Source organism: Triturus cristatus, chromosome 6 (assembly GCF_964204655.1).
Source record: "Triturus cristatus chromosome 6, aTriCri1.1, whole genome shotgun sequence".
In the NCBI taxonomy this organism is placed as follows: domain Eukaryota; kingdom Metazoa; phylum Chordata; class Amphibia; order Caudata; family Salamandridae; genus Triturus; species Triturus cristatus.
Genome location: NC_140589.1, coordinates 1,863,214,538 through 1,863,240,650, shown reverse-complemented (window position 1 = coordinate 1,863,240,650; position 26,113 = coordinate 1,863,214,538). Strand labels below are relative to the sequence as shown.

The window sequence follows — 26,113 nt, the reverse complement described above, 5'->3', positions numbered from 1 at the left end:
TGCGAAGACTGTGTCCCAATTGTGTGGAGGGTGTTTCCATCACCTGCAAGGGCGCAACTTGGGACCTGCGCCTCGGCGCTTTTGTGGCTGTTGTAGCTGCAGTGGGTGTGGCTGGTGCTGGTGCTGGTGGCGCTGGTGCCGGTGCTGGTGGTGCTGGTGGTGGTGGTGCTGGTGGGGTGGCAGGTGGAGGTGATGTATGCGCATCCTGCGCTGTCTCCAGGTCGGAATCCACAGGTGTCTCGGATATTATCAGCTGCCCGCTGTCGTCCGAATCCCCAGGAGATGCATCTGTGTGTGAAACAGTGCATGGTTAGTGGGATAGTTACACCTACGTAGTGTTGTACACATACATGGCCCTCTGTGATCCACTAAATAAACAGTCTCTATCCATGTTCAACTGATGTGGTGAATGGTCATTGCATTTACGCCTGTACATGCACACTGGGCTGACTAGACTACAACTCCCATGATGCACTAGTTTTAGGAGTAAAGCTGTGTGTGCCAAAGCTGCATACACACTCAGATCCTGCTGGGGGCATGGAAATGGATTTACGCTATGCTGGGTATGGGCACAGGCATGCATCTTACCTTGGGCACTTGTGGCTGCGCCGGACGTGTCCATCTGGGTCACTCCCACGATGGCTTCCCGCTCGATTGTTCCTTCCACCAGCTCCTCCAGGGCACTGTTTGCTTGGACCGTGGAAGGGCCGCCTCCGGTTCTGCTTGCCTCCCGGAGCCTCTCTGCAATCCTCTCCTTCGCACACTTCCGCAGGTCGTACCACCTTTTCTTGAGGTCGTCGATGCTGCGGGGCGTCACACCTACAGCATTCACCCTCTCCCGGATGCGCAGCCATATGCGGCGCTTCTCCGCCTCAGGCACCTTGAGGGACAGCTTACCGAAGAGGCGATCGTGCTTGCTGCTGACTCCCTCTATCAGGTGCTCCAGCTCCCTGTCGGAGAACTTGCGCTTGCGCTTGCGTGCAGCCTCAGCGCTGGATGGTGCTTCCTTCTCCATCAGGTATTTGTTTTGAGGATGGCTCAGTTGTTGTGGCTTCACTCTGCACAGGCAGTCTTCACTCACAGCTCCTGTTTGCTCCTCTGTCGAGGCAATGTGGGTGGGGCTGCAGTATTTCCTGGTTGGTGATGTCATCTGCACGTTCCCGGTGCGACGCGGTCATTTGCGATTTCGCTAATACCGAATTCACTATTAGCTAATTCGGTATTACCGAACGCGCTATTAGCTAATCGGAGTTTGCATGCCCCGCTATTGAATAATCGGTAAAAATAGCGATTTTTAAGGAATCGCTAAAATTTACCGAATCTGTTGATGCATGCCCAAAAGCGATTCCTTAATAACGATTCCTTATTTCTCGCTATTAAGGAATCGCTTTTGGTTTGCTTGATGCATGTGCCCCTAAGTGTGTTAATGTATTCCATAGTACTAGATACTCAAATTAATAAACATATATTAAAATATGAATTGTTTAAATCATTAAATATGTTAATCTTCCCATTTCCTTTTTTCAATTGCTTGTAAGAATTGCAATTCTAACATCTAGTGAGTGCAAAGCACATAAAAACCTTAAGGTTACATAACGTGTTTTAATATCATATTTGATTAAAATAGGCTTTAAGTGTAGATGAAGCCAGATTGCTTGACAAAGAACGCATATCTCTATATGCGGATGACATTTTACTATATGTAACGGACCCGAGAGAGACACTTCCATTATCCTACAGATTTTTTAGACCTACGGGTGTCATGCGGGATATAAAATCAATTGGTGTAAGTCTACTCTATACTCAATTGGGGGGGGGGGGGGGTGGGGGTGGAGCCCCAGACGAACCCTGGTTGTTTGCGCTGGTCGACAGAGGGGTTTACATATCTTGGCCTCTATATCACTACTGATGTAGCAGCAAGCCTAGCGCGTAATGTCAGGAGGGTTCTTCTAAATTTTCAAGAAGACGTTAAGCGATGGAGAAGATTTCCCTTAACCATTATGGGAAGGGCCGCTATGTACAAAATGATTACGCTCCCACGGCTGCTCTATGTGCTACAAACCACTTACTGCAAAATTCCGGACACAATGTTCAAACATGAAGATAGCGAATTGCTCCTATGGGACGGGGCTTATCCATGTGTGGCACTTCAAACTCTACAGAGAAATCCATATAATGGGGGTTTGGCCCTCCAAGACATTAGGGCATACTACAGAGCGTCCCACCTCATTGTTATTAATGAATGGATTCATGCAAGGGGAGATCACTCGACATATAGGCTGGAAAGGCTACAGTTTAGAGAACATACACACCTCCACTATATCAAAGGAGGTAAGGGAAGCAGCCAATTGCTACAAGCGTCCCAGAGGTTATTGGAGGCATGGAAAAGTGCTGTACGGCAAATGCAATGGGACAGGAGGCGTACCAGGGAGACCCTGCTGTGGAAAGGGAGTAGACTAACCGAGATTGGGAAGCTTAGAGGCTTTAGGAAATGGGACTTGATAGGCATTTCCAAAATAGGGGACATCTTAGAAAAGGGTGTGTTGGCCTCTTTTGGCATGCTTCAAGCCAGGTATCAGCTCCACGACACTCAGGCATATGCATACCTTCGTCTGAAGCATGCATGGATTGCGGAGGGATTGGATGGGGAGACTCTACCAGAATATGCCCGTTAGAGGGTCGACTCTTGCAGGAAGAGATTCCGGCTAAAGCCGTTTCGTTTACCTATAAAACACTACTTAACAATATGTCCGACAAACTTGGTCCACTCCAAACTAAATGGGAAAGGACCACCGGAGTACTGGATATAGACTGGGATGCCGCTCTCATGCATCTATGGGAAGTGGCAATTAAACTTAGGCTACGCCTCATTCAGTACAAAATCCTGCACCGCACATACTTTGATAGAGTTTGACTGCATAAAATAGGGAGAGCGGAAAGTCCAGTATGCCTTAGGTGCCATGTAACAGACGGAACTTTCATACACACTCTCTGGGACTGCACAGAGATTCAAGCGTACTGAGGAAAGATTGTGGGTGAGCTCAACGGAATACTTGATGTCCAAATTGAACTGGAACCAAGGTTTCTTCTCTGGGTATCCCGACGGATGTAGATATCCCAAGACATAAACTTGAATTGGCTATCTTGGGGTTAGTGGTAGCCAAAGAGACATAGCAAAGTACTGGGGGGTGTAACACATACCTACACTTAATGAATCGAGGGAAAGTCTTGATCTCTACATGGTGGCGGAACAAGTAACGTATAAGGCCAGGGGCTGCCCTCGTAAATTTAGGAAGATATGCACACCATGGTTAAAATACTATGATCTGGAGGTGGAGGGGGAAGTGGAGGGAGGGGGACTGTTGTCTGGAAGGTCGAGGGAGGAACCTTGAACGATGCAATGTATGTCCTCGATGTTGGTACGCAAGAGTATTATAGGAATGGTTTGTTCTTCATATACACTCGGTTCATTCAAGCCCATCGATAGATCTACCTACAACGGACATTATATTTGAATTATTGCCAGATGACACAACAGTGGAATGACAATTATTGGGCATGGTTTATTCATGCTTTGTTAAACATGTTATCTTCTTTTCAAAACAAAATAAAAATATTTATTAAAAAAAATATAGGCTATAAGAATCTACGGCTTTACCTAATATAAAACCAAGAATCCAATAAAATATGCACACTAGTACATTTCATATTCCTACCGTAGTCACAAAGTACACCAACCCAAAGAGACACGTTGGGTAATTTTATACCATACAATAACACGTTAATGCCCTGTTGGATTTGCCTCTTTCTGCAGGTCCACTCCCAAACATTTTACCTTCCTCATCCCCTTTTTGCTGAATGCATTTTTGTGGTTCTGGGGTCTTTACCTCTTCTAATGATGATAAAGCACATTTGCTCTTTCCCTAAAATATGATAACATTGGCATATCCACAATTGGTATACTTCATTTATCTATAAGTCCCTTGGAAAGTGCAGTACATGTGCAAGGGGCCTGTAAATGAAATGTTACTAGAGGACATGCAGCACTGATTGTGCCACCCACACATGTAGCACTTTAAGCATGTCTCAGACCTACCATTTCAGATCCTGTGTGTCCATTTTTAAATTACCATTTCGACCTGGCAAGTTAACCCTCTTGCCAGTCCCAAACCCTTCTTTTTAATACATATAAGTCACCCCTAAGGTAGGCCCTGGACAGCCCCAAGGGCAGGGTGCTGTGTCATTTTCAATTGGGAAAATATAGATATTTTGAGTTTAGTGTCTCTGGCAGATACTGTATCCACCAGAAAAAGCGTTACCGAAGGTATGTAACTTGTTCTTCTGATGGATACATCTGCCAGTGGATTCCTCACCTTGTGAATAGATTCCCACAGCAGTCCCACTCCCGGAGGAGGGTGTCCACCCTTCTATACCAGAAAGTCCTGAAGGACGGAACGAGCAAAGTGTCCGTCCCTCCTCACCTCGGTGTCTAAGCAATAATGTTTTGCGAAAGTGTGGTGGGAGGCCCAAGTTGCCGCCCTACAAATGTCCTCCACAGGAACACCCCTAGACAAAGCAGAAGTGGAAGACTTTGCTCTAGTGGAATGAGCTCTTAAACTCTCTGGAGGTTCCTTACCAGCCAAAGAGTAGCATATCTTGATGCACAAGACAATCCATCTGGAAAGGGTGCGCTTGTGCACCACTCGACCTTTCCTGCAGCCAACAAAGCCCACGAAGAGCTGGTCATCAACTCTGAAGTCCTTTGTCCTGTCCAGGTAGAAGCTCACCGCCCTCTTAGGGTCCAAGCGATGAAGTCTCTCCTCCTCTTTGGAAGGGTGAGGGGGAGGATAGAAGGAAGGAAGGGTAATGGATTGCCCCAGATGGAAGGGAGTTACCACCTTAGGCAGAAAAGCAGCCCTGGTCCTGAGTACCATTCTTTCAGCATGAATGGTCATAAATGGGGGTTTTGAACTAAGAGCTTGAAGCTCACTTACCCTCCTATCTGAAACGCTTCCCCCAACACTCCCTGCATCGGATACTGGAGACTGCAGAATGACGGGCAGTGAGCATTCTCGTGAGTGGCGAACAGGTCCACCCGAGGAGTCCCCCATGACCGAAAGACGTGACGAACCACCTCCGGATGGAACCTCCACTCGTGGTCGGCGGAGAACTGCCGACTGAGACTGTCTGCACACACATTCAGAACCCCGGCCAGATGATTTGCCATCAGACAAATCTGATGGTCCTGAGCCCAGGACCATAGACGCAGAGCCTCTCTGCAAAGACAAAGAGACCCCACCCCTCCCTGTTTGTTGACATACCACATCGCGGTAGTGTTGTCCGTCAGGACTTAAACAGACTGACCGCGAAGGGAAGGGAGGAAGGCCTTGAGTGCTAAACGAATCGCACACAATTCCAGAAGGTTGATGTGAAGCAACCTCTCCTTTGGAGACCAAAGACCCTTGATCTCCAGATCCCTCAGATGGGCACCCCACCCTAAAGTGGATGCATCCGTTATCACTGTGGCCACCGATGGAGGTAGATGGAAGGGCTTTCCTTGAGGCAGATTGCCCTCCACGCTCCACCAAGATAGATCCGCCGCAGCTTTTCTGGAGATCCTCACAGACTCCCTGAGATCTCCTTTGTGCTGATACCACTGCCTGCGGAGGCACCACTGGAGCGCCCTCATGTGCCAGCTTGCATGGTTGACCAACAGAATGCAGGAAGCAAACAGACCGAGCAGGCGAAGGACCTTCAGAACTGGAACGACCGCCCCATTGTAAAACAAAGGAATCATTTCCTGTATGTCGAGAATCCTTTGAGGAGGAGGGAATGCTCGACACACAGTAGTGTCCAGTACCGCACCTATGAACAGGTTGCGCTGAGAGGGCACCAGGTGAGATTTGGGCACGTTTATCGAAAAACCCAATTTGTACAACAGCTGAGTTGTAACCTGCAGATGACGCAGCACCTTCTCTGGCGACTCCGCTTTTATCAGCCAGTCGTCCAGATAGGGGAAAACCGAGATCCCCGACCTCCTGAGATGGGCTGCCACCACTGCTATCACCTTCGTGAAGACTCGGGGTGCAGTAGTAAGACCAAACGGAAGGACTGCAAACTGATAATGTTGCGATCCTACCATAAACCGGAGATGCTTCCTGTGCGACTTCAGGATGGGGATGTGGAAATACGCATCCTGCAAGTCGATCGACACCATCCAGTCCTCCTGATTCAGCGCTTGAAGAACCTGAGCAAGGGTGAGCATCTTGAACTTTTCTTGTTTTAGAAACAAATTCAAGATTCTGAGGTCCAATATCGGACGCAATCTGCCGTCCTTTTTCGGAATCAGGAAATACCGGGAGTAGCAACCCTGACCCCTCTCCTGCTCTGGAACCACCTCTATCGCACCTTTCTGAAACAACTTCAGGACTTCCTCCTGCAGGAGAAGACGGTGGTCCTCCGAGCAAGCTTCTTGACAAGGAGGGTTATTTGGAGGGAATTCCCGAAAGGGAAGGGCGTACCCATTCTCTACAAGATCCAGAACCCAGAGATCTGTAGTTACAGATTCCCAATCTTGTAGAAAATGGGTAAGCCGGCCCCCCACAGGACCAGCATGATCCAGAATGTCGAATCTAGGGCTGCTTTGCGGTGGTGGGAGGGGCAGAGGAGGAGGAAGAAGAGGTGGCGAGTTGACAGCCACGTGAGCGACCCCTGATTCTTCCTCTGTATCCTTTGGACAAAGAGCCTTGCTGTTGTTGCTGCTGCTGTTGTTGGGTCTGTCTGTAAGAGCGAAAAGTCGCCCTTCCGAAGCCTCTATACCTCTTGAAAGATCCCCTTGGCTGCGATTGAAGACCCAACGACCTTGCTGTAGCCTTGCTCTCCTTGAAGCGTTCGAGAGCAGCATCTGCCTTCTTACAGAACAAACCAGACCCATCAAATGGCAGGTCCAACAAAGCCGACTGTACATCCTGGGAGAATTCAGAGGACTTTAGCCACGCACCCCTCCTGGTGGCGACAGAAGACCCCATGACTCTGGCAACTGAGTCCGCTGTGTCCAGTCCACTTTGAATTACTTAGCGTGCAGCCGCCTGAGCATCAGTCACAACTTCATTGAAGCCGGCCCTATCCTCCTCCGACAACTTTGGTGCCAATTTTTTCGCTGAGTCCATAAGCGCATGGATATAGCGCCCCAACAGACAAGTTGCGTTTGTCGACTTTAGGGCCATGCTGGCCGAAGAAAAGACCTTTTTGACCGACTGGTCTATCTTTTTGGCCTCTCTGTCCCCTGGAACCTGAGGGAAGGCACCCTTGGATTTTCCCGAACAAGCAGCCTGAACCACCAGGCTCTCAGGCGATGGGTACGATGTTAAAAATTCAGGATCCGCCGGAGCCGCCCAATACCTCCTTGCGACTGCCCTAGGGACCGCGGGAGCTGAAAAAGGTTTACGCCATACCTCTAATACAGGGTCAATAATGGCCTCATTAAAGGGCAACAAAGGCTCCGAGACTGCAGTAGGCGAATGCAGCACCTCAGTAAGAATATTAGACCTGAACTCCGTGGTTGGTAACTGGTGGTCTAGCAGCTCCGCAGCCTTCCTAATGACCGCATGATACGGCGCTGCATCTTTTGAGGGCTCATCTGATGGTGGAGTGATTTCCCACTCAGGCGACAAATCCAGCCCACTTGACTCCTTTAGCTCCTCAAACACCTCATCAGACTCAACCAACTCTCCCTCTTCAGCTTCTTCCAAAAGATACCTCCTTTCATCCACCACTCTCTGTGCCTCCCTACTGGATCGAATCCGCACCAGCGGCGTCGGCGGCGCCGTTTTCGAATCCGACAGCGCCGGCGTCGAACGTGGATCCGCTGGAGCAGCCGGCGTCGAATGAGGTCGAGCCGGCGCCGGTGAAGAGGGAAGCGGCGTCAACGTCCTTGGCGCCGGTAGATGCCAAGACGGCGTCGCTTGAAAGAACGGCATGAATGGAGCTTGAGGATAGACCTGCGGCACTCCCAAATTAAAAGCCATTGGACCAATCGGACCCGCAGGTGCACCAGTGGTATACATGGCCCTCGAAAACACCAAGTACATAGCATTTAGATAATGCGAGGGGTCCTGACCTGGTCCAGGGAATGCAGGGTACTGGTCAGGCATCACCGGACTCGGGACTGCCGGCGCCGACGGTGGAATTAGCGGCGTCGCAGGCTCACCCTGGAGTGGAAGATCCTCAACCGGGGCCGGAGACGGAGCCGGAGATGAATCCGGAGCCGGAGATGGAACCGGCGTCTGGGATAGCACCGGAACTGGAGATGAAGCCGGAGCCAGCGAAGCCACTGGAGAAGAAGGAACTGGAGGTGAGGCCGGGACTGGAGAAGGAGACACGGATTCCCTCCGGCGTCGAGCCGGCGACTTCGACTTTGGAGCCGAACTCTTATCGGAGTGATGACGAGAAGAATGCCTCCTCTTCTTCTTATGCTTCTTGCCTCAATCTGGACTTTCTTCTTCCTCTCTTTTCTTTCTGCATCCTAGCGATGAAAAGCTTTGCCTCCCTTTCTTTAAGAGCTTTGGAGCTCATCTTGCGGCAGCAAGAGCAACCATCCACATCGTGGTCGGATGAGAGACACCAAACACAGTCTTCATATGGGTCTGTAATTGACATGTGTTTGCCACATTCCCGACAGGGCTTGAAACCCGACTTCCTTGCCGACATATTCTCGAAGAGAAACAGATGAAAATCAGAAGAATACACAAAGTATCAGAAAAGCTACTAGCAAGATTCCCGAAATCCGTTGGCGTCGACGGCGCGGAAAAAAGGGAACTGACGTCATCATGCCGACGAGGTCTTCTTATGGAGCCGGTGACGTCAGCGGAGTCGCGAGCGGAGCCGTGTCTCTGTGACGTCGTCTTCGACCCCATCGGCGTGGACTGCTACAAAAGTTTCCGAACGTTAATGGCGCAGGGGTTATTCACAAGGTGAGGAATCCACTGGCAGATGTATCCATCAGAAATGACCATATTCCCAGCTTTCAGGAACCGGTAGCCTTTTGTCAAAAAAACAAAATTTTATACATAGTTTTGGCATTTTACTGGGACATAGTCAATTTTTCCTATTTTTTTGTGCCTTCAACCACCTTCCAGTTAGTGGTAGAAATGGGTGTGAAGCCAATAATGGATACCGGAATGCTATATATTTCTGAAAAGAAGACAACATTTTAAATTCAGCAAGGGGTCATTAGTGGAGATCCTTCAAGTAACAGTTTGAATAAATAAATATTGAAATTGAGTTGAAAAGAAAACCATCCATTTGTGCCTACATTTTCACCTGTAACTTCTATCTATGCTATATTTTTTAAAGCAATATACCATTACGTCCAAGGGATCCTTCTGGTTACAGCAATATATCGGGCTTGTAGGTTTACAAAGAAGCCGAGGTACCCAGAGCCAATAACTGCACTCCACTTTGCAATGTGTTTTCATTGTGTACCGGCAAACAGCAGTTCATTTGGTAAAATATAAAGAAAATAGGTATCAAGGAAACCTATGTATTTCCGAAATAGGAACAAGATATGGAGTTTAGAAGGCGTGGCTTGGACACAAAGCATGATGGCTGCGTGAGTGAAGAGCTCCGCTGCGTCTTAAAATATATCCTGTTAAAACGGCCTGCTGTCAGAGCTGGAACACGACTGCCAACTGCTGCTGCGGAGGATTGCACCTGGGGAGTCGGCAGGGAGGAAACAGAAAAGCGAGCAAAGATGACCCGACTGACAAATAGAGACCACCCGAAAGCCGTGGACTGAAGACGCAGGGCCCAGGGGAGGTTGTCGGAGAACTGTGGCTGCCTGCTGAAAGGTCGGACCTCGCAGTGCAGAGGAGAAACGGCTATGGTCCACTTGGGTACCACCTTTGCTGCCTGCTGGACCGGGGCTGCCCGAGTGGTGCACTGGGGGCTGGTCCCGGGGGCCGGTGAGCATTGGTAGTAGTCACTGGAGTGGACGGCCTGGAAGTGGCAGCTGGGTGGTGACACCGCACCCTGGGAGGGCTACCTGGGACCTACGGGCGCCTGCTGGAGGATTTTATTGGGGAGCGGAGGCATGCCGCCGATAAGCGGTGACGAACTGGAGGTCGCGAACTACTGGTGACACAGAACATGGGGGAGACTGTTGGGGCCGGCGGCTGCCTGTTGGAGTGTTGAACCGCGCAACATTAAGAAGAAACAGTGGTGAAGCGCGGAGCGCTATCTCAGTTGCCTGCCAGCCCGGGAGGGCTCTAGTGGTGTGCTGGGGACTGAACCGGGAGCCCGGTGAGCGCTGACGATAATCGCAAAGGCAGACACCCTGGAACCTGCGGCCTAGTTGTGAAGCTGCACCTGGGGAGAGCTGCCTGAGACCCGCCCGCACTGCAGAGGGGAGAGAAGGCTGCGGAGCCATGAAGCGCCAATTTTGTGGTCCCTGATTATACTGGGGTGGCCTGAATGGAGCGCTGGGGGCTGGCCCAGGCACCTGCTGTGGAGTGGCGCGGGCATCATCGGGCAACGGTGGTCTGTATGGTGGGCCTGAGGGTTTTGGGATTGTCCGGATGGGCTCTGGAGGAACTGGAATATAGACTCCTAGGTGGCAGCAATCTTGAAGAAAAGTGAAATAGAAGATTTGGATGAGCAGGATATGTTTCTTGCAACACTAGCCAAAAGAGTAGCTCTTGAGGCCAAGATACTGGCCATAGAAAGAGAGAGGACTGAGATTGGTTTAGCACTTATAAGTGGTGGCAGCAATAAAGTAAAGTAAAGAGGGAGAGGGAGGAAACTTTCAATCCCAAATTCCCCAAAAGGATTGTCCCCAAATATGTTGAGGGTGATGACATCACAAAGTGATTTACAGCCTTTGAGTGGGCACGTAAAATGAGAAAGTTGCACCAGACACTGGAGCTCTCTATTGTGAAAGGTATTCTCAGGAGAATGCAAGGATAGACTCCTGACACTTAATGATGAAGATGCTGAGTCTTATGACCTCATAAAGAATACCCTGATTGAGGGCCTTGCACTCAACACTGAGGAGTACAGGATTGAGTTCAGGGAGACTCACAAAACCCTGAGTCAGTCCTGGGTAGATTTTGTTGACTTCTCACTCAAAGCACTAGGTGGCTAGCTGAAAGGCAGTAAGGTGCAAGACTATGAATGGCCCTATAATTTGACAATGAAAGAGCATATGTTGAGTAATTGTACTTCACAAAAACTGCATCAATACTTAGTGGACTTAGGGTTAGTGTCCCAATGGACCTTTTTCAGCTCCCAGCCCCTATGTACCCAGGAAATCAGTTACTAGGGACTTACAGGGGGGAGAGGAACAAATTGGGGATATGTTTTTAGGGAAGACGCGCTGGCACAAGAGACCTGGTTGGCAAGGACTCTGTGCACTACATTTGAAACCCCATCAAAACCAGGAGAAAAGTGGGGGGGGGGCGAACCATGCAAAAGAGGCACTTTCTCACTTGAACACTCCCCGGACGAAAGAGGATGAAACTAACTTTCCCCTGGAGAGCCTTCATCTTCTAAGTGGAAGAACCTGGAAAGGCAATCTGCATTGGCATGGGCAGGCCTTGGTCTGTGTTCCACTGTAAAGTCCATTCCTTGTAGGGATATAGACCACCTTAGCAGTTTGGGATTTTCACCTTTCATCTGTTGTAACCGCCTGAGAGACCTGTGGTCTGACTGAACTAGGAAATGAGTGCCTAACAGGTATGGCCTTAACTTCTTCAGCAAAGGCTTCCCTCTCTATGGCACTACATCGCTGTTCGATTGGGAGTAGTCTTCTGCTTATGAAGGCAACAGATTGGTTGTGTCCCTCATCATTTGTTTGGGCTAGGACTGCACCTATCCCATGTTCAGATGCATCTGTCTGCACAATGACCTTCTTGGTATACTCTGGATCTTTGAGTACTGGGGCACAACATATAACATCCTTCAGAGTGTCAAAATTCTTTTGATAGCTCACTGTCCAGTTTACTTCTTTTTGGCATCATTTTGGAGGTAAGTTATGTGAGGGGAGTCACTATTGACTCATAGTCCTTCACAAACCTCCTAAAGTACTCAGTGAAGCCAAGGAATGCCTGACTTAGGTCTGAGTGGTTGGAGCGACCCAGTCCAGAATTGTCTGGATCTTAGGTTGGAGTGGCTGACCTTGGCCTTCATCTACCAGTTGACCCAAGTACACAACCTCTCCATGCTCTATCTGGCACTTACTTGCCTTGATAGTGAGGCCTGCACTTCTCGGAGCCTCAAGGACCTTGCCAAGGTGGATCAGGTGATCCTGCCAGGTGGAGCTGTAGACAACATTATTGTCAAGATAAACTGCACTTAAGAATTCCAGCCCAGCAAGGACTTTGTTCACCAACCGTTGTAAGGTGGCTGGGACACTCTTTCGTCCAAATGGCACCACAGTAAACTGGAATTGCCCATTTGGGGCGGAGAATGCTGATTTTTACTTTGCTGCAGGGGTCAGACCTATCTGCCAGTAACCAGATGTGAGATAACGAGTACTGAGATATTTGGCTGCCCCTAACCTGTCAATTATTTCATCAGCTCCAGGGATTGTATCAGTGTTTGCCATAGCCCTGAGGTCCCTATAGTCTACACAAAACTTCATTTCTTTATTTTCACCCATTGAGTGAGGTTTGGGGACTAAGATAACTGGGCTGGTCCAGGGGCTCTCTGAGGGTTGAATGACACCAAATTCCTGCATCTTGATGAAATCAGCTTTGATGCTCCCTCGCTCCCTCTGATATTATCAGACTGCCTTTAATATTTTTTTGACTGGTTGGCTGTTACCAGTGTCCACATCATGGGTATACAAGCTAGTCTGATCCAGGATTAGAGAAAAGAGCTCAACATGCTGTTGCTCAGTGAGGGTGTCTGAAAAGACCACTCCACTGACAGACTCATCTTGGGGATTGCTGGAGAGGAGATCAGTAAGAGGTTCATTCTCATTATCAGTCCCTCATCTGTGACCATGTGCAGCTCTGTTCTAATAGGGCTTCAGGGGGTTGACATGTATCATCCTTTTGAGGTGTTTGACCCAGACCCACACCTAATAGGTGACCTCCCCTTTTCTATCAAGGACAGGGTACGGGTCACTCCACTTGTCTTGGAGATCTTAAGGACCAACAGGCTCCAATACCCATACTTTATGCCCTAGTTTCAATTCTACCAGAGCAGCCTTTTGGTCATACCACTGCTTTTGCAGTTCTTGGCTGGCCTGAAGGGTTTGGCTTGCTTTCTCCATTACTCAGCCATCCTAGAGCGCAGGCCAAGCACATAGCCACTATGTCTTGTTTTGGTTCTTTGAGAGATTTTTTCCAACCTTCTCTCACCAGACTCAGAGGACCTCTAACAGAGTGCCCAAACCAAAGTTCAAAGGGTGAAAACCATACTTCCTTCTGTGGCACTTCCCTGTAGGCAAAAAGCAAGCATGGATGTACGACATGCCACCTCCTTCTGAGCTTTTCAGGGAGCCCACCAATCATGCCTTTCAATGTCTGATTGAATCTCTCCACCAGGCCATTCGTTTGTGGAGGATAGGGTGTGGTATATCTGTGGTTCACTCCACGCTCATCTCACATATGTTTTAGTTAGGTAGACATAAAGTTTGTGCCTCTGTATGATACCACCTCCTTTGGGAAACCAACCTTGTCGAATACATCAAGGAGGGGTTTTGTCACCACTGGAGCAGTAGTGGTCCTTAGAGGAATAGCTCCAGGATACTTGGTGGCATGATCCACTACCACCAGAATATATTTGTACCCAGAGGCTGTTGGAATGTCTAGGGGGCCTACAATGTTGACCTTTCAAAGGGTACCCCAACCACTGGAAGTGGAATTAAGGGGGCCTTTCGATGGCCTCCTGCCTTGCCACTGGTTTGGCAGGTGGCACAGGACTGACAAAAGTCCTTCACTTCTGTGACATCCCTGGCCAGTAAAAGTGGTTGATTAACCTACTCCAAGTTGACCAGAGGAAGGAGAAACTCTCTAAAACTCTGAGGCACTAGCACTCTCCTGGTTGCAGCAGGTTTGGGGTCTCTGGCCCCAGTTTATAGCAGCTCATCCTCCCAATATGTCCTGTGAGTGCCACTGATATCACCATTTTCCTGTGCAGCAGATTCCTGCCTCTGGTTTTCAAGAGTGGGACATGTTTCTTGTTCCTGGCACAGATCCATCCTAGAGGGCCTCCCTGGGCCCAAGAGATCAGCCTATAAGGCCCAATCTCAGGCTCAGTTCCCTCTGAGAATACCAAGTCCTGTTCCTGAGAAGAGGGGATCTGACTTAGGACCTGTTCAGAAGCTGGTCCCCAGTCTTTTTGCCCTTTCCCTCAGAGGGCTGGTCCATTCTTCCACGATCCTGCACCTCTTCTTCACTCAGAGCTCTGCTCTGTGCGTTGATTCTACCACAACCCTATCCTGACAGACCTACCCTGAAGGCATGGGCCCTCAGGTCACCTTCATCCTAATGGGAAGTCTCCAAATCATTCCCAAGCAGACAATCTACAGGGGCGGTTGGGGGCACAGCTACTTTATTTGCAACCCCCCCCCCAAAGTGACCCTTTGGTGATATTCCTAGCATTGGTGACTGGATAGGTCCTTCCTATCAGGTACTGAGCTGAGTAAACTAGCTACTGGGTCATCATGGTGACACTATCCCCAGTATCTCTCAAGGCCTCTATCCTGGACCCATTAATCTTGGGAAATTGCCTGTATTTTTTCATATTATCTGACCAGGCAGCACAGACTAAGTCTACCTCTCTCTCAAAGACTAATGTTGCCTCAGTGGGGTTACTGACATGGTCAGCCACACCTGGGATCCTATCTGAATGTTAGCAACTGCAGGTACTGCAGGTGGTCGATAGGTATGTTTCTTTGTTTTACAGTTAACGTCTCCAGTTTGTGTCCTGTGGCTTTACAGCCATGACACCAAGCCTTGTTGGTAACCCAGTGCTTCCCCCAGTACACACCCTTAGACTGTGTTGAGACTCTGGGCCACACTCTTGAGAAGGTTTTTGGGGCCTGTAAAAGACTTGATTATTTTTAGGGTTACCCTCTTTCCCTTGGAGGGGCTTCTTGGCCTCTTTCGTTTGGTCTCCCCCACCAGTGTTAGTTTTGGTGACCCTTGTTCTGACCCAGTGGTCTGCCTTCTTCCCCAATTCTTGTAGAGAAAGTGGACCTAGGTCTACTAGGAATTGATAGTTTATCTTGGTGACAATTACTTAAAAGGTGTTCCTTCATAACCAAATTATACAGCCCTTCAAAATCATGTACATTGTTACCACTCAACCAACCTCCCAGTGTTTTCACTGAGTAATCTACAAAATCTACCCTTTATCCTATACTTCTTAATGCTGAATCCAACACCCTCAATAAGGGTACCTTTCAGGAGGTCATAAGATGAAACATCGTTCTCATTAAGTGTCAGGACATTTCCTGTGGGAGAATATTTCCCACAGGATAGCACTCCACAGCTTCCTGTGGACCTGTCTACTAAGACAGGCTCTCTCAAATGCAACAAACCACTTAGTGATATCATCACCCTCAAAATATTTAGGGACACTCCCTTTGGGGATTTTGGAGTCTGTAGAGTCTGCTTCCCTATTCATTATTTTGTTACCACCAGAGATGGGTCCTAGGCCCAACTCAGCTCTTTCTTTTTCTATAGCTAGGAGTTTAGCTTTTATAGCTGTCCTCTTTGCCATTTCCTGAAAATCTGCATCTTTAGTGCCTGCTTAATCTTAGACATTACTGGAGACACTATCTCCAGAAGTGCTGCTATCTGAGGGGGTAGTGATAGAGCCAGTATCTTCCCCATCCACCTCCTCCTCTTCTTCTACTTCTTCCCTAAGTGGGTAAGTTCTGTTTGCCAGTGCCTTGCCATTGTCTGTCAGCAACGGCTGGAGAAAGGCGTTATTGGGTTTAGGAACCATGGCAGTTTTCCATGCTTTGCACAAATCTTTAAGTTGGAAAACTTTAAGATGTGCATAGGGCCCCAGGATGAGCTCCTCCTGGCTGGTTTCTGCAGTTTCACTCATGGTGTTTAAAGTAAGTGGGGTCTTATTAGAGAATTAAAAATATTAAATATTAAAAAGACCAAGGGAAATTGGTTGTGTTGTAGACCATAAGAGTTATATATGATCAGGCCAAAATTGCCTAGTTAGTAGATAAGGGTTCCTCTCTCTATAAGGGTCTGGTCTTCCATGATCAGGGGGACAACAAAAGATCGCATTTATTCGGAACAGAAACAGAAATATACTTCTACCAGCAGCTTTGTATAAGGCGACTACAGAAGCCCACGCTCCAATTAGGAAACGTGAAGTGATCCCTATAAAGGATCGTCAATATTATTCCAGGGGCGATTTTACATACCCTCTGGTTCTGGCAGACAAATTTTATGTCTTGATAAAGGTGATTATAAGAAGGAGTTATCACCGAAACGCGTCGACGCAACCTAAAGCGTATAATTCAAGTCTCCAACACCATAACAGATACGCTGATTTGGTAGTGATACTACTCTGGTGTCATTAGAGCGGAGAAAGAATATACAAACCTGTATCCAACAAATGTGTGTTGTAACTGTTCTGTCTGCTTGTAATTGTGCAGGTCGCAATTATATATATTGTCTTAATTTTATCTTGTTTTAGTTCAGGGATTTAGTTTAGTTATCCCTATTGACTGTTTTTTAATATGTTCAAATAAATGAACTTTTAACTTTTCCATATTTTGTTGTATGTATTTGTTAAGTCATAAGGTACATTATTTTGTACCTGTTTTCTATTTGTGCCTTAAGGGAACCCTTTCTCTTACCTAGGTTGAATAACCCTATTTCCCTTGGCATTCACAAGGGGTACCTCTCTGTTTTTCATAGTAAAAATTACTATTCCCACTCCAGAGAGTGCAACAGTAGGGAAAGTGTTGGATAGCGAAGGGGTTAAAATGACTATTCCCACTCCAGAGAGTGCAACAGTAGGGAACATGTTGGATAGCGTAGGGGTAAATGTTGCTATTCCAACTCCATTGAGTGCAACAGTAGGGAAAGTGTTGGATAGCGTAGGGGTAAAAATTATTATTCCCACTCCAGAGAGTGCAACAGAAGGGAAAGTGTTGGATAGTGTAGGGGTAAAAATTACTATTTCCACTCCAATAAGTGCAACAGTAGGGAAAGTGTTGGATAGCGTAGGGATAAAAAATATTATTCCCACGCCAGAGAGTGCAACAGTAGGGAAAGTGTTAGACAGCGAAGGGGTTAAATTACTATTCCTACTCCAGAGAGTGCAACAGTAGGGAAGGTCTTGGATAGCGTAGGGGTAAAAATTACTATTCCAACTCCAGAGAGTGCAACAGTAGGGAAAGTGTTGGATAGCGTAGGGGTAAAAGTTATTATTCTCACTCCAGAAAGAGCAACTGTGGGGAAAGTGTTAGATAGCAGAGGGTTACAATTAACATGCTTATCAATGAAGTAATTTTTTTAATTAAATAACCAATTAATAATTAATTAACAATAAATTATGAATACCAAAATTTACTTTTTAAAAAATTACTAACTTTTAATATTTTAATACATACATTTTAAAACAAATACAATACTTAACAAAAAATATAGAAAACATACATATAAAATACATACTAAAATGCATAACACTAAGATAAACATCAACATTATTAACAACAATATTTTTGCAAACGATATTACTGACCTCGATTTTAACAAAAACAATATTTCTTACCTTCAGTTCGATATTCTGCTCACCGATATTCTTGATGTCGTTATTTTTAGGCCTGGGCAAAATTTCCGTTCCGTTTGCGGAATTTGCGATAATTTGGCATTTTCGCGTTCCGCGGAGAGCGCGGAAATGTCAACATTTCTGCATTCCGCAGCTTTGCGATAATTTGTTTCTTGCTCGCGCTGTAAAATAATACATTCTCGCGCGCGCGCGATCACCTTACCTGAATCCCCGCGTTCGCCGACAAGTTTTCCCGATCCGGTCACGTTCTCCATGAGATGTTGTATTGTTTTAGCCATTTGCGCTGTCTCGCGACAGTTCACGTCCGCAGTGACGTCATGCGTCGCACGATCACGTCTTTCTTCTCGCGATCATGCACCGCGAGACAACTGAAAACAAGATGGCCGCGCCCGCGAGAAACCGCAGGGGTAAGTTAGCGACCCGCAACCATGCAGAAAATATCGCGAACGGGCGGGAAAAAAACTTCCGCATCTTCGCGATATTTCCGCGTGTTTGCGGAGATTTGTGACATTTTCGCGATAATTTGCGGAAGTGAATTTCGCAAATTCCGCCCACCCCTAGTTATTTTGTCCCTTCGATATTTGCAACTCGATATTTCTGTAGGTCGAAATAAAAAACTCAATATTATGTCTGTGCACCACTTGTGGTATAGTGCACCCTGCCTTAGGGCTGTGAGGCCTGCTGGAGCGGTGACTTACCTATGCTTTCAGGCAAAGCTAATTGTCCTGGCACCCAGACAGGTTGTAATGTCAAATTTGTCGTTTTCTCCCTCACATGGGCATGCTAGCTTCTAGGGCTTTGGCATGGCCCCAGTAAGGGGCTTCCCAGGGGACACTCTTCAACTCCCAGGGCCTGGGAACACAGGGTACCAGTTACTAGGTACTTACAGGGGGAAGAGGACACAGGACCTGGTTGGCAGGTACCCGGTGCACTACATTTGAAACAACATCGAAACCAGGCAAAAAGTGGGATGCTAACCATGCAAAAGAGACTCTTTCTCACAAGCCCCCACAGGGTGATCCATGTAAATTGCCTAGAACATTTTCATGACCAGGCTGATGTGACCTTCCTGAGGGGACTGCTGTTGGTCACAAAGAAGAGAGTGAACCTCTCCCTGACCTCCTCTCTAACATTTCTAAAGATGGGTCTGTGGAGGGAGTTGCACAACAGCAAACTGGTTTTGGGCAAGTCCTAAGGCAGTATGCTGAGCTCTTTCCATTGACGCCTAGTCAGACAACTTGGTGTACTCATAATGTGGACCCTGGGGACAGCCTACCTGTCAAAAACAAGATGTGCAGGCAGTCTGATCAAGTCAAGGAAAGCATCAGAGCTTAAGTCAGCAAGGTTCTGGAGTTAGGGTTGACTGAACCCTCTTGAGAGTCACTGGGCCAGCCTAGTGGTCTCAGTCCCAAACCTCATTCCAAGGAAGTTAATCTGGAGCTGGGGTTTTGTGTGGAATATAGAGGTCTCAATGCTGTGACTAAGACAGATGCACACCCTATTCCAGGGGCTGATGAACTGATTGACAGGTTGAATGCTGCCAAGTTTCTCAGTACTTTTGATTTAACATCAGGGTACTGGCAGATTTGTCTCACCCCAGGAGTCAAAGAAAAATCAGCATTCCTGACCCCAGATGGATATTACCAGTTTACTGTGATATAGTATGGTTTAAAGTGAACAAAGTCTTGCCTGGGCTGGAGTCTTTTAGTGCAGAATATCTTGATGATATTGCTGTCTATAGCTCCATTTGGCAGGATCATTTAATCCACCTAGGACAGGTCCTGGAGGCTCTGCGGAATACAGGACTCACTATCAAGGTAAGCAAGTGCCCGAAAGGGCAGGTCTAGGTTACATACTTGGTCACCTATTAGGTGGAAGCCAAGTTCAACTCTTACTGTCCAAGATCCAGACTGTTCTGGACAGGGAGGCTCCAATCACCAAGACACAAGTCAGGGCATTCCTTGGCTTGACTGCGCTGTGCACTACAGGAGGTTTGGGAAGGGATATGCTAATATTATGGTACCCCTCACAGAATTGACCTCCAAGAAACATCCCAAGAAAGTAAATGGTCAGTAAGCTGTCAAAAGGCTTTTGACACTCTGAAGGAAGCAATGTGCTCCAGATTATGCAAAACAGTTAATGGTGCAGACAGATGCCTCTTAGCATGGGATAGGAGTAGTCCTATCACAGAATAACGATGATGGCTAGGACCGGCCTGTTGCTTTCAGTAGCAGGAGGTTGCTCCCAGGAGAAAGCGTTGAAGTGCCATTGAGAGGGAAGCATTTGCTGTGGTTGGTCCCGGAAGAAGCTGAAACCATTTCTGTTTGGTACTCACTTCTTTGTGCAAACTTAGCACAGACCTTTCGGATGGATAATGAAAAGGGAAAATCCTAAACTATTGAGGTGGTCCATCTCCCTACAGGGAATGGACTTTACAGTGGGACACAGACTTGGGACTGACCATGCCAATGTAGATGGCCTTTCCAGGTACTTTCACGTAGATAATGAAGACTGTCATGGGAAAGGTTAGTATCATTCCCTTTTGTTTTGGGGGATTTGTGCAGGAAAGTGCCCCTTTTTGACACCCTCAATATTTTGCCCTAGTATTGATGCTTTTTTACTGAAAGTGCACTGGGTCCCTGCTAACCAGGCCGCCAGTGCTCTTTTTCCTTAAAACATGTTAAAATGTCTAATTGTAACCCAATTGGCAAGGACTTTAGCACCCCTGTAAGTCTCTACTAAAAGGTACTCCTGATACCTAGGACATGAGTACTAAAGAGGGTCTCCAAGGGCTGTAGAATGTATTATGCCTCCCTTAGGGACCCACACCCAAACAGCACATTGCAGGCTGTGTGAAATGGTGCAAACCATTCCGAAAATACGATGTGACCCACTCACTGTGTGCCACGCCAAATTACACTGCATATACTATATTTAAGTCACTCAGCAGGTCTAAGAGCCCTAGAGCAGGGTGCAATAAATTATATGTGAGGGCCCACCTGCATGAGCAGATAGGCCCCTGTGATGTCAAGCTTCATTACTAGATATTCAAAGTGATCAGGCAGCCATCTTACGGACATTTACTGGGCACTGGCCTTCACGAGTTACCCAGCTACATGATGGCTGCAATGAAATCAATGGTGTTTGGTATCAAACAGCTCATCTCAATACATTTATACTGATGCCAGTATCAGATTTATTGTGACATGCACCCAGAGGGCACCTTAGAGGTGTCCCATGATAACCTGCTAGTCCTTTAGTGTGCAGGCTGGCTGGTATCATCCTGCCTGCCACCACAGATGAGTTTCTGACCCCATGTAGGTTCGCCCTCTCAGATGCCAGAAACAATGCCTGCTCCAGAGGGAGGTAGTAACAACTCCTCCAGCATGAAGGCTAATGATTCAGCATATGTAAGCCAGAGGCATGAAAGCCTCTGCCGCCTTTGATATATGACGCTGGCTTCCCCAAGACCTGGGGAATTCCACCCCCTGAAGCTCAGTTGGCACCAGAGAAGGTAGCAAATTAATATAGTCATTAGGCGTGTCACACTTTCAGACTAAGCACATCCCCTAAGGTTGGCCACCTGAAGTGGACAGATGAGAAAGGGTTTCACCATCTTGGATTTGGTGAACTAGGAACTCTGGGTGAGGATTTTGCCAACTCTCCATAGGAAGTGGTCATATAAGGGGTGTAGTCACTCCAGGGTTAAGTAGCCCATAAACTCCCCTAAGCGCTTCTACATTCAGTATTTAGGGGTCCCCCTGACAACAGGAAAACAGATTTGTCTACTGGGAACTGAAGGAAGAACAAAGAAGAGCCAAGGTCGTGTAAACAGAGGTCCTGCACTGAATTTGACGCCAAATCCTGCCTGGCTGCTTGCACCATTACAATCACAAAGACTGACTCATTCAGAAGCGGAACAGCCTCCTCAAACCCTTGGATGACTGTTCCCCTCTTCATAAACAAAGCAGCTTCTCCCTTGAGGTAGAGGAGCCATCCCTCTGAATCTGCAAGCACCAACAGCAGTAACCCAGTACTTTGTCTTACTAGCCATCGGGCCCACCAAGGGAGCAACTTGCCAGGGACAAGTTGCTTTGGGTTTAGGAGGGCAGATCCGTTGCATTCACCAAGTGTCAAGAAGCTGACCCCTCCGGGAGCCTTGCAGCACCAATGCCCTGGGTACCAGAGCCCTTGCAACTACCAAGACTTGGTGTGTGTCCAGTCCGTACACCACTGACACCCACTCCGACCTGCCATTGAGGTATTTTAGGATCCACGAGGCCTTCATTGAGAGTGGCCCTGCTGCCCTGTTTTCTCCCCCTCTCCAGGTCACCAAAGCCAAGTGAGAGCCTCTACCTGCAGCGACCCACCGGACAAAACACTTCTGCACCGAGACCCCCAGAACGGGTTCACATAAGCTGACTGTGTCCCTGTGCCCTGGAGACCCTCAAGAGTGGGGTCCCCTCTTTGGGTTCTGTCGGACTTGTCCCCAAGTTCCCACTTGCAGCCTTTCTTTTGCAGGTACTTCTTCGATAGACTTTAACACGTAGCACTCAAGGCTACCAACACCACCAGCACCCCGGCACCTGGACACACCAGGGCAGGTCAAACCGAATTGCTGGTGGTTTCTTCGCCCCTAGTCACTTTAAGTCCTAGAAGACATCCACCAAAAAAGTATATATATGCAGTGTTATGTTTCTCTCATAGGATAACATTACTGCTCCCGAGGCTCATACCTCAAAATGTTATGCAACTGTATTTTTTTACTTCTCAAAAATCTATAACTCTGAAAGTGCTTACCTGACTCCAATGATCTTGGTGTCTAAAATTTTCTAAAAATCTGTGTTATTTTTCTAACTAAGTCTTGGAATTCATTCTTGAGTGTGTGTCTCATTTATTGACTATGTGTACAACAAATGCTTAACACTACCCTCTGATAAGCCTAAGCTGCTCGACCACACTACCAAAAATAGAGCACTTGGAATTATTAATTCAAGCCCTGTAAACCAATAAGGGTTGTCAGTACTTTTTGCATGGTGTGCCCTTACATTGGAATCACCACATAAAAAGCCAGCTTCCTACAATTTCTCATTCCCCTTCCAAGTCATCTTCTTACATATTTACTCTTTTTCCCCTTATCCTGTACTGCATTCTTAGTGGAGATCTTTTGAAATTCAATCAATGAACTAGTGCAGCGGTTGCCATCAAGATCTGGATCCAAATTCTGGAATAGTTTGTTGCAAGCATCTCTCCTTATTTGCAAATTCTGGCCCTCATATGTTTCCTGGCTGAGGCAGCTTACTGTTCCTTCATCCTCCCCACCTTTCTTGTTCTTAAAGTGCTTTTCCATGAAAGTTTTATTGAGGAGGCTAGTGGGATGGTGGATGGTGATCCAGCCTCGTTTGTAGAGGAGCCTTCGAGTCTATTAGGGACATTGTCACCTTTCTTCTGCAGTTGTAACTCTGATCTTTTTCAAAGGGTTTAATTTTCTCTTTGCAGTGTATCTTTGCCATACCCTTTCCCTAAAGGCTTGATAATTTGGTGGTTCTCCTCGCTGCTCCTGGCCTCTCAATGGAATTCACTAACTTGTTCTTATGACGCTTTTGTATCAGAGCTCTAATAGGAGATCACAGGACATCCTCTGCTAGATGCTGACACTGGCTCAGCTCACACAGGAGGCACGTCTTGCTCTTCTTAACAGTTTATCTTATTATTATTCACTGCTATATATGTGCAAAAGTGTCCAACTCACCTCACCAATTATAAATATTCTTAAAACTCCAAATATCCTGTTTTCCGCATTGTTACAGCAGAAGCTGATTACTCAGGCAACACAAATTGAAGCTTCCCCCTCACAGCACCCAGTACCCTCCTACCACCCTGCACTCTATCTGCACACTCACCTCGTACCTCCTTCCGAGTAGGATTGGGTTCAGGTACCCAGGTATTCTGGACAGGAAGAATCAAGCAAAGTAGAATGATGGAATGAAAGTGGACAGGGATATTCTTTCAAAACAAAATTAGTAAGCGCCCCATACTTCAAGTGTCACAGAGGGTACATGCTTTAGGAATATATCATTAGTGTTGTTAAGTGTGATAATATAGTCCTGGCAGAAATGGCTGGACCATTACAATGTATGTAAAGTGCATTTATAAATGAGTTTGAATTCCAGGTTTCAAAAAATCAATGCAGATCTGAAACATATAAAATCCCATAATGAAGAAGGCTGAGTCCATAAGTTACTCAAGTTACCTATTTATGATGTGGGCCAAAATGTTGTGATACTTCAGAATAGGAGTTTGGTTGTATTAGGCATTGGGTTGGGCATTTTCTGGAGATTCAATGGTCTGACATACAAAGGGTTTTTCATTCATGTTACATCCTGACTTAAGACTATTTTAAAGCTGGGAAATCCTTTGCTAATCAATATTGGTAGCCTAAACCCACTCTTAAGCCAGGGAAAACATTTTACAAAACCTTTAGACTTTTATAACCTTTTTTGATTGTATCAATGCTACCTTGGCCTGGAAAATCTTATCTAGAGTGATGAACATGATGTATGTTCAATGACGGTCAGTGCTCAGTATTTGGACACGTGGCACCTGCTGCTATGTGCATGTCAAGAAAAATGTGCAGCTTCACCTTCAAAATACAACTGCTTTCTTAACATGCTTTGTGGAACTCAACTACTGGCAGAAATGAAAATGAAATATGGTCTGCCCCGATCTCAGTATAAAATAGAGTGGCATGACTTGATCTCTTTCTTGGACTAAATTCTGGTAGATTGATCGACTTAGGGGCATGTTTAACAAATATTCATGCGGTGCAGTAAGTCACCTTGCTGCCTTGCGTGATAAGGAAAGGGCAGGAATGCGCCATACTTAACAATATACGGCTTATCCCTGTCATTTCCCAGCATTGGTGCACAATATGCTGCCTAGCGCCAATGCAGGCACCCGTGGACCATTGTGCAAGGGTGGCTTTGTTTTGGAGGATTGTTGTTGTGCCTTCCTGCACAAAAACAATTCCCCTGAGGCATTTTCACTCTTCTATGTGTGCAAAGAGGAAGTAACGTGGAGAACTAAGGTCATTTCTCATAGTTATGCCTCACCTGGGGAGGCTTAGCGTTTTGATGCATTCCCAGGCCTAGCAAACACATAAAGATGATGGACAGAGTGCTGAAACTTTTCAACCATTCACCTCCAGTGAAGGGATCTGGGATGAATCCATTGTTCTTTTGTTCAATATGCCGCCCCAGTTTGGACCCAGCCATGTGCTAATCAGTGTTGACTCTGCTCCTTATGGGAACAGCCCAGCCAGAACTGCCAGGCAAGGTCCTCACTGGACCGGAACCATTCCCCGTTCTACCACTGATGTTAAATCTGTGATTGTGTCAGAATCCATGGCTGAATACGTGGTAACAGCCACTCTCTAACCATAGAATGCCTCCCTAGGGCAGAGTAATGCAACACAGTGATTTGTACTGCGTTGCGTTACTCTAGATTTATCATGCAACTCAAGTCCACAAATCAAACCTAATAGTTGTGTCGCCCTTGCACCCCCTTGCGAGGCTCAAAGGTGACTCTTTCATTATTATGCTCCTTATTGTGTAGTTACATCTCATTGAAAGGATTTCTAGTGCACTTGCTTCTGTGTACACATTTATTTTAACTATTGTTTTCTCTACTGCTTTAGAATGATGAAGCATGTCTTGGATCACCCATCAACGCCCTGCCGAGATCATCCTATCGCAAGGCAAGAGGACCTTTGGCCGATGATGGGGTCTTCTATCTCTATATCTGTGTGATTTTACTGGTCCACCTTTGAGTCAAGTGTTGTAGATTAGGCCAGCGGGGGGGGGGGGGCATGATGTGTTAGCTTTAAAGTGCAACAATCATAAATTCTACATTGTAAATGTGCGTTCATACAATCAAAATAAAGTCCTTATGAAATATTGAACAGTATTTTATTATTGATGATTTAAGACATGACTGGCAGACAGATGTAAGAAGGGCGTGGCCATTGAGGTGACTGGTTTCATTTAAGGCGGCAGTGGGTACCATGGTCCGAGATGTCCACAGAGTCACAGGCCCCAATTCACAAAGGCAAACTTACACTTTTGTGTAACTTTACTACTTTTTGGTACTCACAAAGGTAAGTTACTACTAGTAAAGTTAGACTTTTGGTCTAAGTTTACCTTTGTGAGTACTGAAAAGTAGTAAAGTTTAGGTTTATTTTTGGTTTGCTTAAAAGTTTGGCATTATTTGATTAAATGAATCCGCATGAAACTCTCCCCTCAAGTAGCATAAGTGGCTCTGTTTCCACATGTAAAGGTTCATG

At 46.9% G+C, this 26,113-nt stretch overlaps 1 protein-coding gene across 1 annotated transcript in view; it reads left to right on the top strand.

Annotated features, from left to right (window-relative positions):
- Positions 1-25,615, top strand: part of LOC146822224 (antileukoproteinase-like) — a 371,091-nt gene extending 345,476 nt beyond the window's left edge. Inside the window, exon 4 of the mRNA XM_085609438.1 lies at positions 25,469-25,615. Within this exon, the coding sequence (XP_085465564.1) occupies positions 25,469-25,473 (5 nt within the window). The 3' untranslated portion in view covers positions 25,474-25,615. The remainder of the gene's footprint in view (positions 1-25,468) is intronic.
- Positions 25,616-26,113: the final 498 nt, after the last annotated feature.